The sequence below is a fragment of the Lissotriton vulgaris genome, chromosome 2_1, assembly GCF_964263255.1.
Source record: "Lissotriton vulgaris chromosome 2_1, aLisVul1.2, whole genome shotgun sequence".
In the NCBI taxonomy this organism is placed as follows: Eukaryota; Metazoa; Chordata; class Amphibia; order Caudata; family Salamandridae; genus Lissotriton; species Lissotriton vulgaris.
In genome coordinates this window covers 1,868,504,955-1,868,521,001 of record NC_141687.1, presented here as the reverse complement: position 1 = coordinate 1,868,521,001, position 16,047 = coordinate 1,868,504,955, and the positions used below count along the sequence as shown (strand labels likewise).

General features: G+C 44.5%; 1 protein-coding gene across 1 annotated transcript in view; it reads left to right on the top strand.

Moving 5' to 3' along the window:
- Window positions 1-12,345, top strand: part of CERS3 (ceramide synthase 3) — a 351,845-nt gene extending 339,500 nt beyond the window's left edge. The window contains exon 10 of the mRNA XM_086958063.1: window positions 9,531-12,345. Within this exon, the coding sequence (XP_086814189.1) occupies window positions 9,531-9,656 (126 nt within the window). The 3' untranslated portion in view covers window positions 9,657-12,345. The remainder of the gene's footprint in view (window positions 1-9,530) is intronic.
- The last annotated feature ends 3,702 nt before the right edge of the window (window positions 12,346-16,047 follow it).

Sequence of the window (16,047 nt, the reverse complement as noted above, 5' to 3'; positions counted from 1 at the left end):
TTGAGCATCCGATTACGGCACAGTGTCAGGAGGCGTTGAACGGCGTCTTGCGCAGGATGGGCATCCATGTTTTATGAAGAAAAACACCAACAGGAAGCCTGCTGCTACAGCCAGCAATACAGGTATTCCACCAAACAAACTCCCAAAAATAGTGTGGAAAAACGTGGGAATGAGACCAAAAACTTTTTCAAACGTAGTCACGAGGCCACTGCTTACTAATTTAAAAAAATGTGCCAGCCCAGTCGTTGAAGAAGCATTAAAAATCTGGTGTACCAGCTCGCAGAAATGAAATGGCAAATCAGTGTTTAAAAGCGCCTGCACCTCTGTGCGGGTGTTAGCTATGTGAAGGACATAAGTTTCCCGGGCCGAACTCAGGGTCACTTGTTTTTGAGACAAAAGAGCCCTTATTCTGCTTAAACCATTGAATTTCGCTTCCAAGGTTGGGATCCGTGGCCAGATGGAGACATCTGAAGAGCCATGCGTGGGTGGGTATAGGACGTTCTTGCAGCACACTACACGCTCTGATACAGTAACTATATAAGCCACACCAATTAATAAACCACAACATAATTCGTTGTTTAAAAGCAAATAACTACCATTAGCTAATAAAGTAAATGTGGGAACTACTGCTGGAACTGGCGTGCCTTTTAAAACACATGCTAAATTTGGGCGGTCCTGATTACAAGAACCGTGTAACTGAATGTGTCTGCATATTAATGAATGGTCAGGTGACTGTGTGCATTCCTCACCATTAAGATTCACTTCTTTTCCATCTTTCAGACATCTGTATGTGTATGGTAATGACCATGCCTCATGTAGGAATGCATTGCCTAGTGGCTCATATCGTCCTATAGCAATATACCGCATACAGTTAGTAAATTTATATAAAGGAAATGGTAATGTAATTAAACCATGAATAAGCCACGTGGCAGTGGTGGTTTCAGCAACAGAGAAAGGTAAGGATTCTAGCTTCTCAATATGTAACATAGAAAACGATGCATCACGCATTGAAAGCATGCGCTGTTTATCAGTAAGATTAAAAGGGGCAAAAAGTGATGAAACGTTCAATGAGGTCCAGGGAACTCGACCAGCCTTAATTGTCTGTAGAGTCCAGGCAAACTGCATTACAGAACGTAATTGATTTTGACCATGGTATAACGTGGACACTTCATCATGTACAATATCAACAACAGAAGAAACAATATTATCCAATGTGTAAATTCTGGAAGAAAGCGTGTTAATACTATTATCGACCACTGCAAGCACTTTTTCCAAATTGGCTTGATCAATAGCCCTCAGGCGTTTAGCTGCTTCGACTCTTGAAAATTTCCAAATTTCATTGTAAATAGCATAAATAAAGCGTTTAGATCTACCCATAGTCGGGCCTTTTATAAAATCATTTAACTCTATGTTCTCATTCAACTGGGACAGATGCAGTTTAACTGCAGCTAAAGTGGAATGTTGTAACCAGTTCTGACACAATTTGCCTACTGAATAAGTTGTAACAGTGTGATCTTGGTCAAACCTGGGATCTGGCCTGACGCGTGTAAAACCCTCAGACAAACCCAAAAAACGACTTTGGCAAGAATCAGAGCTTCTTTGCCATAAAAGCCACCCATCCGGATCAAAACTGGAAATATTAAAGGAGGAATTCTGCAAAAGTGCTTGTATCTCACTTATGGACAATGTAGTGAAATTACTCCAACCTGAATATTCTTCCAAATCAGGGATAGTAGGGGTATTTAATTTTTTAGATGTAGCCAATCCAAAACATGTTGTTTGGGAAATAGTCGAATTTAAAAACAACATGTGATTCGGGATGAGACATGCACGATGCAAAGCCTCAGTGCCTTGTACCTGCCAATCTTTGGTACCCCAAACCGATTTAAGGTCAATAGCATCCTTCCATAACTCATAGCCATCCACAGATAACCTTTCTAGAAAGGACTTTGAATACAATAATTTTGTGTCAGTTAGTCTAACTTTTGGCATGAATTTCTGTTTCACTTTAAAATAAAACGACTCAGGATTAGATTGATTAAAATCTGAAAAGTAAGAGTATTTTCCCAGAAACGTATTTGAGCTCCCCTGTAAAGGAGTAGGGCAATGTTCCCACTGAGTGTAATTCACAGGAACCCGCCTGGAACTTGTCTTGTGCAAGAAATGATTTCCATAATGTTGGTAACAAAACAAATCACCATAATTGACAGAATCTAAATACAAATCCTCATCATCAAAGGCCGCATAATATTTCAAATCAGAGAACAATGCTTCTACGGCCTGAAGATCCCAATCATCCGAACGAATATTTTGCTTAATCACATCTCCCATGTTTACTCTAAGCACATTAGGAACATTAATAACTTCTGTGGGGCCATGTATCTGAAACCTAACCGCATCCCACACAATCCCATCAAGGACAGGCCAAGCAGTAATTTGTACTGAATGTAAGTCTCTCTTTAGTCGGTGTGCTGAATGTGAGGAGGAGTGAGGGGCCAATGTTCCATTAAGGTACCGAATTCCTGTTCTTTCTTTCACATAATGGCCATCAATCAGGCGGAAAAAATAAAACACAAAACCAATTGACATAAAAAGGTAAAATGAAAATAGTATCAGCCAAATGTACGTCCAAGGTGGAACTAAAAAATGTTTTTTAAACAACGTGGCATATTTTGCAATAGTCGATGGTTTCTTTGAAAGTTCCGAATCAGAGTTAAAAGAGAATCTGGACTGGTTAGCCAAACGAGCATGTAAATCGGACATAGATAAATCAGCAGGATCTGCATAGGTCACCTCATCAATGTTAGTAACAGGAATAGTATTTAATAAAGGACTTGATATGGCAGGCATCTCGAGGGACACCTCCTGATCTGCACCAGATGTAATAGCCAGCACAGAGTGCCTCACCATGGAAGGACAGGATACAGCCGGTGTCATGCTATGAAGAATCGGCCACCCTGTGTGTCTTGACATTGTCAATAGAAATAAATCTGTTTTCTTTACGACCTGGAAGTGGTGGTAAAATGACTGTTCTTGTGCCCTTCACTCCAAGGACCCGAACTGGCGCTCGATATGAGGGACCAAACTCCTTTTTGTTTTCGATCTTCTCTCGAACCAGTTCTCCAACTTGGGGTAGCCAGCCAACTACCGGGATCTGCAACGCATCATCCGACGTGGAGGGCAAGTGTTCCTTTGCAAGACTGTCTCTGGTCTTTTGTAGATCCTGTAAAACATTGCAATGTTCATCTACGTCAAAGGCCGCGGCCTGGGCCTCGCAGTCTGCACCATCAAGGTCAGGGACGTACATCTTGATACCAAAGAGCATTTCGTATGGGGTCCGCCCACCCAGAGACCTTCTAGGGAGATTATTAAGCGAACGCTGCACGCCATAGAGGTGGGTCAGCCAGTTTCTACCAGTGCCTATAACTCGGGCTGTCAAAGATTGCTTTAAGTCGCGGTTCATTCTTTCTACCACAGAATTGCCCTCAGGCCTGTAGGGGCTTGAAAACTTCACCTGTACTCCCAACGAAACCATAGCATCCTTATACGCCTTAGAGGCGAAAGCCGGACCCTGGTCCGAATGGAAAGCACCACAAGCAAAGATTCCCACAAAGACACGCAAATCCTTAATGACAGTCCGTGAATCAGCGCTGCGATGCGGCCATAACCACACAAAGCGTGTGCATGAGTCGACTGCTACTAAGATGTATTTATACGCAGTATCAGAAGAGAAAGGACCGCAGTGATCTAAATAAACACATCCAAGTGGTTTATTAGAGATGTACAACTGTGTCTGAGGCGGACGCGCAGCAGTAGAAGGCTTAATCTGCTGACAAATGTCACACATAAGGACATAATCGCGCGTCTGTTTGTACAGTCCCCACCACCAGAATCTCTGTTGTAGCTGAGATACAGTGGCTGAGACGCCCGCATGCGCAGACGCCACACCTTCATGAGCCGCTGTAATCAGAGAAGCTCTGCGATCCGAGTTGGGAACTAGACGCTCTCCAACTTCAGGAATTTTCACATAAGGAACCTTATCGGGACTTAAGTGGTATGTGTATTTCGAAGGGAACCCCGCAGGATATTTACCTCCCTTCGCTGTGGCAGCAACAGCCGCCAAGATGTCATCATCTATTTTGCTTTTGGACCTCGTGACTGCTGCAACTAAGTATTTTGATACCGCTGACTTCGCTGCTTCATCAGCAAGCAAGTTGCCAACAGCGTGGACTCCCACGCGCTGATGGCCGAGAGTATGAATCACAAACACGAGCGGTAGCTTTTCTTTAAGTTCCGCTACTCGGACCCAGATCATTTTATGTTTTATTGTGCTACCTTTGGAATCTCGAAAATCATTCTGAATCCAAAAGAACAAGTTCTCATTGTAAGACTGGACACAGTAGTAAGAATCACTTACGATTAAAGTCGTCACACTAGGATCTGCGTACTCCAATGCAAGCATTAGAGCACGTAGCTCTGCTAATTGTGCAGTGCAGTCCCCAAGTGTCTGCGTGTGCACGACACTGGACTCGAACTCATCGTTCACCATTGCACCGACCACAATGGCGCATGCGGAAACGTAGGCATGTTTAGAGCCATGCGCAACCTGCGCCGAACCATCCGTGTAAATGATACAGTGGAAATCCTCCAACGGCCGCATTGCTAAAGGAGCAGGATGAACAAATTCATACTGTAAATACTCCTGCGACCGTAAAGCGGCGTCAAAAATAAACGTGACATCTTGAGACGTCAAGGAAGTAGCCCACTGAATCCACCGAGGGTGCAAAGCTTTAGAATTTGGTACACTGGCTTTCGTGACCGCCTCCAAGGCAGGACACGGGGTAACAACCAACATGCGCTTTCCCTGCGACAGGGCACGTTCTTTAAGAATTGCCATCTGTACAGCCGTTAACACTTTCTCCACAGTGGAAAAACGCAGTTCAGCCGAAGTGTACAAGTGTGACTTGTAAGCAATAGGTACAGTATCCCCCTCATTAAAAGTCAGGTACGTGAAACCTACCGTCCCAGGGATAATTCTTATCACCAGGTTGGTCCGGTTATCACGGGTCTGTAAGTAGTCAGAAGTGAGCAAATCAGCCTGCAAAGACTGCAGAATAGCTGAATGCTCTGGCAGCCAGCATGATTTGGAAAAAGATGGTTGTACCAAGGCATATAAAGGCTTGATACGCTGGGCATATTCCGGAATGTATGTCCTCCCGAAATTTAAAAAACCCAGTAAAGACTGTAATTTTTTCAGAGTTGTCGGAGAGCGCAACTGCGCGCACTTCTCCAGGAAGTGAGGAGCCAATCCCTTTCCTTCATGGTTAAGTTCATAACCTAGAAACAACACTGTGTACTCCGCAATGTGTGACTTCGCAAAGTTAAACTTGTAACCCATGTCTGCAAAGTTACAAATTATGCTGTTTACTCGACACAGATGCACCCAAAGCTCGTCGTCTGTGAGATAAATGTCATCCACATACGAACATGCAACTGGATCGAAACTCTCCAAAAGAGAGACTATGCGGGCGGAAAACACTCCAGGACTATTTTTATATCCCATTGGGAGTCGTTTAAACATTTTTTGTACACCGCCGCACGTAAAACTGGTCCATTGGGAACTTAGACCATCTAATCTATGTGCATAAAAACCATTGGAAATGTCAAGCGTGGTTTTGAACCGTTTACGCTCAAGACTATTCACTAGGGCAGAGCCGTGAGTATTCTGTACTGCACAGTTACGGCAATGCGAGTTCAAATGCCGGTAATCCAAAACCAGACGATACGAGCCGTCTGGCTTGTTAACAGTAAAAAGGGGATTATTCATTGGTGACACACATGTTTCAATTACACCTTGATATTCCAATTGTTCAAGGATAGCCGCGACTGAAGCCTTAGCTTCACGCCGTATGGGATACTGGGGTTGTGGCTGAGGCTGTGACCGTAAAGGAATCTCATGGCTAGGGGACAATTTATCCCAGCCACACTGATTTCGGTACACAGCCGGCGCAAGCGCCAGAGCCCACTCTTCTGCAAAATGCAGCGCTTCCACTCTCGGTACAGTGTGCGCGAAACTGGGGAGGATTACCTCCTCCCCTCGCGGAGCTGCGAGAACAAAAGGTGGGGGCCAGTCAGCCTCCGAAAGCAAAATGTCATACGTATCCGAAAGATTCTCCCAAAATACCCCTTTTACAGTTCGCTGCATGTCACCTTCAATTAACAGGACAATTTCAAAAAGTCTTTCAGGGGGAGCAACATGCGTATCAGCTGTTTCAATCACAATAAAAGTCTCAGTCGCTGTCACCTTCAACAGTGGACGGAGGGCCTCTCTCACTATGGTAATCTCCGCCGCGCTGTCCAGCAAGGTCAGAGCCCACGTCAGATTCCGAAGCCGCGTTCTCACTATCTGGGGCATATCGATGCGCCGTTAAGGCAGCGACTTTCTTCTTGGCAAACTGCGGTCTCTTAGGCGTAGAGTCGTCCCGCCGGTCCCCTTCACTTCGTGTGCGGGGCTGGCCACGTCCTTGCTGACCACCCCTGCCCCTGCCGCCCCCTCCACCACCGGTTGACGGAGCCGATGAGTCCTGAAAGGAACGAGGAGAGCGTTGGTCAGATGCCTGATACCTCTCAGGTGATTTAATCGTAGCGCGGTCGCGCAATTCATAAACACGCTCTGACTGCGCAGGCTGTGAAGGCGCCGGACTCGAGACCTTTGTCTGTTGTTGTTGTTGCTTACCCTGATTTTGCTTTTTAGGCCAATTTTGTTTCTTGGACCTGGGCTGTCCACCTGTATCCGAAGACTGCCCCTGGGGTTGCTTCTTTTCTTTTTCAAGAAAAACCTTTGCACCCTTAGAATTGCGGCCAACCATTTTATAAGCCGCCACAATTATTCTTGCCAGCTGACGGGGTTTCTCGGCATCGGGAATTAACGCCAGACCATTGGCCACTTGAAAGTTCACCGCATCCCCTTTTACATTGGCAAGGATAATACCGCAAACTGTCTCAAATGAACCGTTCAGGCGCATACCCAACTCAACCGCCGACTCAGGTCCGTGATCATCCTGAACACGTTTGAGGATTGCAGACAGGTTCGACACTGAAGGTGTGCCAAAGCACCTCGAGTAAACCGCTGCAAATGTCTTACCCCATGTCTCACAGTCAGCAAGTTCCGGGGCTATTTCCTTCGGTAAACTAAGCGTAAGAATCCGGTGTTTTTCACCCGGAGTCGTATTAGGAAACACAGCCTCTAACTGGTCGAATTTCTCGGCAAGCCAGTAAGGAAACTCATCCGTACTATCTGGCTTTCTGCCCATAACGGAATTCACCAAGACAGGACTGATTTTCAAACCAGCCTGTTCTGCCCGAAGCTGCGCACCTGCGGGGGCTGCGCCTTGAATATTACGACTAATGTAATGAACAAGCGCTCTAATCACTCCAACCGAGACCTCATGAAGACGTCTCAGGTCGGCCACGTTACACGTGGCGCGATTAGGATGAGGAGTAAATCCACCCAAGGCGGGCCAATTTGTGCCCGGAATGGACAAAGGACCTAACCTCGTAGCGTTCAAAGAATGGGGTAGGGCGCCACCAAACCAAACACCGTGCTGCCAAGCATCAATAGGTACTTCCAGTGCCCTGTACGGAGCATAAGCTGCCGGTACTGCTGAGGCAGTGTATGAATGATAGACACCCGAATTAGCGTCTACTTCCGGAAATGTCACCCAGGAATAAAACAATTCGTACGGGTACGCATGTTCCGCACTCACTACTAGAACCACAGCTAAGCCTTCCGCGGGTACATTATATCCCCGCAAGTGGTCGCGAACCGCGACTCGGCTATGCTGCGCTATTTCCACTGCCATGTTAGCACAGGAAGAATAAAAATGAGACTAAGAACACTTTGTAGCACAACTGGGTAGTGATTCAAAGAAACCTTTTTAGAAGAATTCAAGCTTGAAAAGACCTATTTCAAAAACAGGTAGGTTTTCCGACACCGCCGTTTACCGGAAACGGAAATGAAGGTGTCAAGGTATGAATGATATACTACTCGAGTGTCATGAAATACGGCCAACCAATCCGTTGGGCGCCATGTAGCAGGGTTTCCGTTCTCCCACAGAACTGTGCATAGAGATCTAGAACCTCAGTGAGTTAGGATGATCCAAAAACTCATCTCAGTGTCAGAAATCTCGTTACCTAGCTAGCTACAGTGTCTCATGGATCATTATGGAATGATCCATGTATTAGACAAACCAGAACATGATCTTTAGAATACCTCAGGAGTCGTGGAACACATGAACACTCTTTCGTTATATAATCATTTCAAACCAAAACTGAGAGTCAAAGAACACAAGTGCAAGTTTGAAATATTTATTATTCAATGCAAAGTTCTCAAACGCAGTATCTTGTATAATACCAAAATGCAGATTATAAAAATCAGAGTCAGCAGCATAGTCACTAATCCATAGTAAGCAAAAGGTGCTAGCATGTTATAATGCAATTTCTATAGAAATCTATATCACCTATATTTCGCGCACCCTATCTAGCATATTATTTTATATCTAAGAAGGTCTCATTCGGGCTTTAGCAGGGCGGCCCCATACCTCTCAATGTCAGTAGGAGCAGTTCACATCAACCGCTACCAGCTCTCTTCATGCGCAGCACCAAGTGTGTTCTTTCATTCCGTGTAACTCTATCTTAAACCCGCGTAGAGCCCAAAATGTTGGCATCAACATTATTTGTGTTATGTCTAATGTGGTGCGAGGATCAAGCCTCCTAGCAACCTTGTGTTAGGTTAATCTTAGAGTGTGCAGCTCTCAGTGTGCAGACAGTTGTACCAAGTGTACCAGGCAAAGCTGATAGCATAGGAATAACATATTATTCTCAAATAAAGCAACTCGCCGCTTCTAGGGTGAAAGCTACAACAACAAGTTCGTGTCGTGTGCAAAACTGAAGCCGAAGGCAAAACGGCTGTTTAAACATGTAATACACTCATGCTAACTTAACGCAATATATGTAATGAAGTATCCATATGACAGTATCAATTCCGTTAGGGGTCATGTCTCCCAGCAGCGAGATTGTGAAGGACTCTCCTAAGAGGTGGTCTCATTACAAGTGCTCTTTTCCCTAATGTTTTCCGTGATATAGGATTTAGGTGACTCTGTAGTTAAGCTATCAATACTGTTGAACCAAACATCTTTGTTGTGGTTTGTGAGGCAGAATTTGTTCGGTTTGATTCATGTGGCCTGTTGAAAGTTTGTTGGTGCTGATGGCCATTATTTCCATCATCATCATACATGTATTACTTGGATAACTGTTGTCTGAAAGGTGTCTTGTAGAGACCCCAGCCCGGTGACGCAGGTTGTTGTCGTGAATGCCTTGGCATGATGATGCAGCCTTCAACTGTTTGACTGCTGTTCACTTTTGACTTAAAATGTCTTGACTTTGATGCATGTTTTTGATAAATTACAGCTCTGTGGTGTATGATGTATGTTGACATCTCGCCCACCTAATGTGTTTTCTTCTCTTCTCAGATGTCGGGTGATGATCGAAGCGACAAGGAAGAAGACGATGTCTCTGATGATGGGGAGGACCAGTGCCTGAAGAACGGCGCCGGAGCCGGCAAACACCGGGTCCTCAATGGCCAACCTGATCACTAATGCCGCGGGGGAAGAGCCCCCTTCTGCAGAGTTTCTTGCACCGCGTGCTCTGAACCAGCATGTCCAGGCTGCAGTCAACACCCCGGCTAGCCTGGTGCGCTGGTCACGTGCTCTTACTGGACCTGGAGAGACGCCAAGTTTTAAAATGTTCACTTGACTCGACCAAATGTGTTTACTGCCCCCTCCCCAAGTCCTCCCACAAAGCCTGTAAACCGCTGCATACCAGTGTGTAAAATACATATCTATGTATGTAAATATCTATATATCCAAAGGAACAGATAGAAATGACCCCGTTGGCAGTGTATAGTGTTCTGGAGTTAAGACACACTATTTAGGAGTTAGAATGGGAGGTGCAAACTCGAAATTCACTTGCCTTCGTCATTGCTCACGGGCGGGCCTGGTAAATTTGCTTTCCCCACTGAAGAACATGAAGCACTCCCTGAATATTCACCACAAACAGTGGTGATTTTCTTTGTGTGGTTGCACCGAAGGAAGATGGCTGCTGTACACAATGTGAGAAAGGGGGGTGTCCAAGATGCTCTTAGTGACGGGTATTTGCTAATCCTACGGCAATTTTTACTACGCCCTTCAAGAGATGACGATTTTTGTTGTCGTTCCCACCTGTGGCCTTAGATTTTTTTGAACCGCAAATCATGTTTGTCCTCTTTAAATTACTCTGGCTGCTTCTGGAAGAGACCTCCTTTTTTTCCCTCCCCATTTTGTTTTAAATCGGTTACTTATTTGCAGTTTATAATTGGTACAGCAGCTCAGGAGTGAAAGTCGAGCGGAGCTACGTGGAATGTCTGCTGTTGCATCGCTTGTGCCACTCCTGAGTTGTAAAAGAAAATGCAGGAGAGTACGGGATTGAAGGGGTGGTACCAATGTACCACATACCTGGTTGGAATAATGTGTTTTCTTATTTGACTGAGAGGTGAGGGATACGTAAGTGAGCATCAGGGCCGGAAAGATACACAATACTGGATGGAACATGAGGTATACGTTTTTTTATACCTTTTAGTTCTGGTATCAGAAGGAAGTTAATTGCAGTCAAATGTAAACACAATTCCAGAGGTTTGCATTCATGGGTGTACTGTTTCAGCCGCATCACTGGGAGTAATGTATGCTTCCTCGAGGGCTCTCGCAAAGAGTAGACCATTGGCCGGATGTCCGTTACGCACTGTATGAAAGTTGGACATGTCCTATCTTCGCCCATTGCTTCAAAACGTGTACATAAGACAGCGTAATACAATTTTATAGCTCACAAACCTCTGGAGGTGTTTTTTATTTTATTTTATACAAAGCAATTCACGAGGACTCACTGCCCTCCCCTTTCTGAGCAGTGTGAATACGGCATTGTACTGCATGTCGTGTGTGTGTGTAGGTGTACATGAAGTATTTGATTGGAATTTCGAACCAAATTAAACTCCCTGCTTGGATGGAGGCCTTTCTTACTCCGAGCTTGTGCAACAAAGTTGCGGTTTGTGTGGCGTTCATCGTCTTTTTAGGTTGGTCTGTTAATTGTATTGGGTGAGAAGAAGTCTCTAGACCATTTTCCTTAGATAATTGGCAAGTCAGATGTAAATCTGTATTTTTTTTTCTCGCAAGAATTTTATTTTCAAAGTAAATTATCATGACCACAACGTCACTGTCTGCAGAAGAACCGAACTGTACCGACGGGAATCACCATAGAACGGGCTCGTGATATATGTAATTGTATGAACATGTGCAGAGACCTCGCTTGTCGGCATTTTGAGGCATTTCTGTTGCTCTTTTGGGGGCGGCGGCATTGTTACTTCCGCTTTATCCCTTTAGAGAGTGCACTGCATTTCAAGAGTCGATAGATGGCAGCAGCACACCGCGTTTGCCAAGATTTGCCGTTAGGGACCGCAGCACGAATTCTTCCCGGTACCCGTACTGTGGCAGTTGCAATCTGAAGGCACTTGAATATGAAGTCTAAGCCCGGGTGAAACATTCCTGTTGGTATAATCTTGCATACTTTGGTACTTTAGTTTTACGTTTGTTTTATGAAATTACACTTATTACACAGTGTTTGTGGCAAAAAGTAAGCTCGAACACACAGTAACCGCACAATCCACCAGAACCTGAGCCGCTGCTGTTTGTGGCACTTGTAGTTTTTGTGCTATTATTTTAACACAAAACGCGTCCTTGCACCCACAATCGACACAAGGACGCATTTCGCACTAAAATATAACAGCAGATGCTCGTTTTGAAATGTGCTTAATTTTTCCAAATATTTTCGTAGTTACACAAAAGCAAATTGCATGATTTTTGCACACACCAAGTAAAATACCCTACAAAAAACCTAATGTACTGGAGCTCGCATCAAAGAACATCCACAAAACACTGGGCAGGGCCCAAAAAGGCTTCCTGATGTTAAGAATTTCAAATTAGAGTGTATTTTACATGTAAACACGGCAATTCAGGTCCCCTCTTCAGTGGCTAGAGATTTCTTTCCTAATTCTAGCTTTGTGTACAGGAGGGAGGATTGTGTCAAACCCAAGCGAAAATAATCCTTTCTGGAATATATGTATTTATACTACGCAGACGTCCGTGTACGCAGATGCACACAAAGAACTAGTGATCCAAATGAGTATGTGATAAAGTGCCTTAATTGTGAAACTATGCAATGAACTGCAACCCATGTAATAAATCAGTTTTATTCCTTTTATGGGCGTTAGTATTTCAGTTTGTCAACAGCATGCAATTTTCCATGACCATGGACTTTACCTTAAATTAACAGTATGAATCTTGAAGTTCGAAAGTGCTGTATCTGTAAGACAACGGAGTTCTTTCTGTGTGCTGCCCGGTTACATTGTCAGTGCCTTACCTAAGTAGCATTATAGAGGATGTATTTAACTTACTAATGCATTGCACAATGAGCGGAGGCAAGTAACTCCTTGAGATGCCCCTTCAGTCTCTGACCTTGCCAGACACGAGAGGAGCCTAAAAGTTCCTCAATAGTTTCCTTAAGGTGGCTTCCAAAAGCTTTAAAGTACCTAAAACGTTTTTTTTCTAGACAAAGAAAACTCTTGTAATAATGGTGCCTTTTTCTAACTAATATTATTTCAGTATTTAGCTTACAGGAAATCTAATTTTTTAGGTCCAGCCTATAAGACAGCTCATGCGCTGTCTGTTGCGAGGTAAATTGTGGCTTACCAAGAACACAGAGGAGCTTCCTTCATTCGCTTTCCTTGTCACTCATGTGCCTGCTTCTTATTTGTCCCAGCTTGTCAATCTTGTGTTTGTCCCTTCCATGGATCTTTGCCTCTTTACAGTCTGTAATTGATTCGTATTGCTGCTTCCACTGCTTGATTTTCAAGCACTACTTGTTTCTTTTGTGTGATGGTCTCTTGTGAGTGTGCGTGTTTTCAAGTTCTCTCTTGTGTACGTCTCTTCCCCTACATTCTATGTTGCTCTCTTCTGCGCGAATGAATCGAACTGCGCTCGCCTGTTTGTGAATCCCCATTGATTCCCTCCACCTCTACCCACCTTGTTGCTTTCCCCCAACCCTGTGTTGCCTACTTTACTAATACTACTCCCTCGCTTGGCCACAAAAACACTCGATATTCCACATTAATGTATCACACATTGAAGTTCTCTATTGCTTTTTATTACACCTAGGGGTAGGTTTACTAAAATCTCATACAACGCAGCAGGCAAAAATGCTGCGCTGTGTTGTGCGCGTCAAAAATAGCAGGAGAACGCCATATTCACAAAAATATGACACTTCCCTTCCCCTAGTGCCAGTGCTGAAATTAGCTGCCCTGTCCCACACGCACAGCTTTGGACCATTGTGCAAGGGTGTCTGCGTGAGGCTTGCATAGGTTTATACTGGAAGGATCGCCTTCCAGTTCAAAATACTACGCTCCGACTACGTTTAAACCATTTCCCACTTGGTTTGTGTGCTATACAGTGGAGCACACATACAAAGTCTGAAATGGAGGGAGAAATGAAGGCATTTCTCCTTCATAGCACCTAGCTGAAATGGTCTAGTTTCTGACGCTAAACCCGGCCTACTTTTTATGTAAATAGGCCTTTGCGTCAGAAAGCTTGGGTGGTCGCATGGGAACGCCCATGCACCACCATGGTAAGCCCCCTTGGTGGCAAGTAATGCAGAGCAGCGCTATTCGCTGCTTTGCCTTACTTTCATGTGGTTTTCTAACTAGTAAATAGGTAAAGATTTTGCATCGATTTGCATCACTTTTGTGACACAAACACAGCATAAAATCAAAATAAATAGCCCCCCCCTTCCCAGTGGTAGCCGCCTCCCTTTTATTAGATGCCCTCGTATCCCATTTTGTTTTATTGCCCAGTATTCTACCCACTTCTTGCTGATTACATGGGTTTTTGTTCCAAATTCCCCTTTTATGACCATGGTAATGACCTCTCTTTGAGCACACCTAGTGCTGAATTACCTCTGATCAGACCTCTTAGCATCCACTCCTGTTTAACATACCTGGGTGCTCCCACTTAATTTTGATTATGGTTAGTTTTACCCACTGACGTTATCAAACTCCATTGGTCACTCTGCATAATGGCTACTTCCCCCCCCCCCACCACCAAGCGCCTTCAGACCCTCACGGGTGAGTATTGCGCTTGCAATTCCCTGATTGATTGATTGATTTTTAACCCAGTTCCCTTTCTTTAACCACCTTGTTGCAGCGACAGCTTTCTTATTCCGCACTTCTTTTATCACACCCATCGTGTCTCCCTTCAGTTTGGTCATTTCAATTTCACCAACTAATAACCATGCTGTTTACAGAGGCATGTTTAAAAATTAGAATCGTGCAAACAATTGTGCCTGCGGAGGGTGCTGGATTGTTGCTTTATTTAGAGAGAGGAAACTGCACCATCACAGAAAAAAAGAGGTGCTGAGGCCCAAGATTAGTTGTGCAACAGTTTGGAGCTCCCCAAGAAAACTGCATGTACCAAATTTGTATCCCGGGTAGAATTCGCTTCATTGCCAAAAAAGCCTCACTTGTGATATGAAGTGAGTACTGCTCATTCTGGGAGACTTATTCAGAACGTTAGTTCATTTCACAAAATATTAAACACAGTGGCAAATATTATTTCATTTTCAGCCTTGTCAACAAACTACTGATTAGAAGGAATCAGCCCTGTTCCATTTTTAACTCAAATGTCCTTACTGCCATAATGTATCCCCAGCCTTACAGTATAAAGCTGCTACTATGTTCACATCACTTGCTCATTGTGCTGTTTATGCGCATTGTCTTGTCAATTTATTTGGTAAGAGCCAAACCAATAAAGAAAACTTGAAATCAAGTTGGGTTGTGCCTGAAATGTTCTAGTGGTACCTAAAATCACTACTGCCTGTTCAGCAATGAACCTGAAACTAAGTCTGGGCAGAGTTCCGCTATGCGGAAATATGCAAAGTGTAACAAAAAACTGTCACGCTACCCAGAGCTCCGTGAGCAGCGGAGTGCATTAGACAAATTCAGTTCGCAGTGATTTTCAGTGCCAGGTGTTTGTCCGCACTGTGCAATCATCGCAAACTGCATCATGCACAACGCAAGTGGGTGCTGCTTCCTTTCTGCTGCTCAAGTATATTTTTACTCGAGCGGCAGCTATCTCAATGCGAACAGACGGGTTCTCAACGCGAGCAGTCACAAGCATACGCGACCACTCTCAATTAGAAATCTGACCACCCGCCTTGAGAAATCTCACTGGGAGGTTGATTTTCCACACATGCACTCGCCAACTTGATGTTGACAATTGCGAACGAGGAAAAAATCTCGCCTGGAGGTTGATTTTCCTCGCTCGCGCTCGCCAACTTGACGTTGTCGAACCTGAGTAAGGAAACGAACTCTGCTCCGCTACGCGAAGTGGAGTTTTTTGGAACTCCATGAGCTCCGCATAACACAGAGTGCAGAAAACTCCACAAGCGAAGTTCTCCGCCCAGACTTACCTGAAACCCAGTTGCCTGGATGGGGCAATGCTCAAATTCCCTTCAGACTGATTAGTTCCTACTGGGAAGTGCAATGCATCACTCGTATGCATCAGACCCTTGTTATGTGACACCGGAATAATGTCTGCGTGGTTCAGTATGGATGGAATCACTTCTACCTATCTGGCAATGCCTTACATTTCCTCCAGCTGGATGAATGAGATGAGAATCCTTACTTCTTGGATGTGTATAAGCAAGAATCCTTTCTGCAGAGTCCAAACATTTCTCCTGCCTGCTGTGTATATCGAGAGTCAAAGCTGTCTGACTGTAGTCATCTAGGGACACATTTACGAGTACCTTCCTCTGCCAGAGCGTCACTTTTAGTGACGTTTCTGCAGCGCAAATCACAAAATCTGATATCCAGCAAAGCCACTATGTGTTGCTTTGAATGGCTTCATAGATATG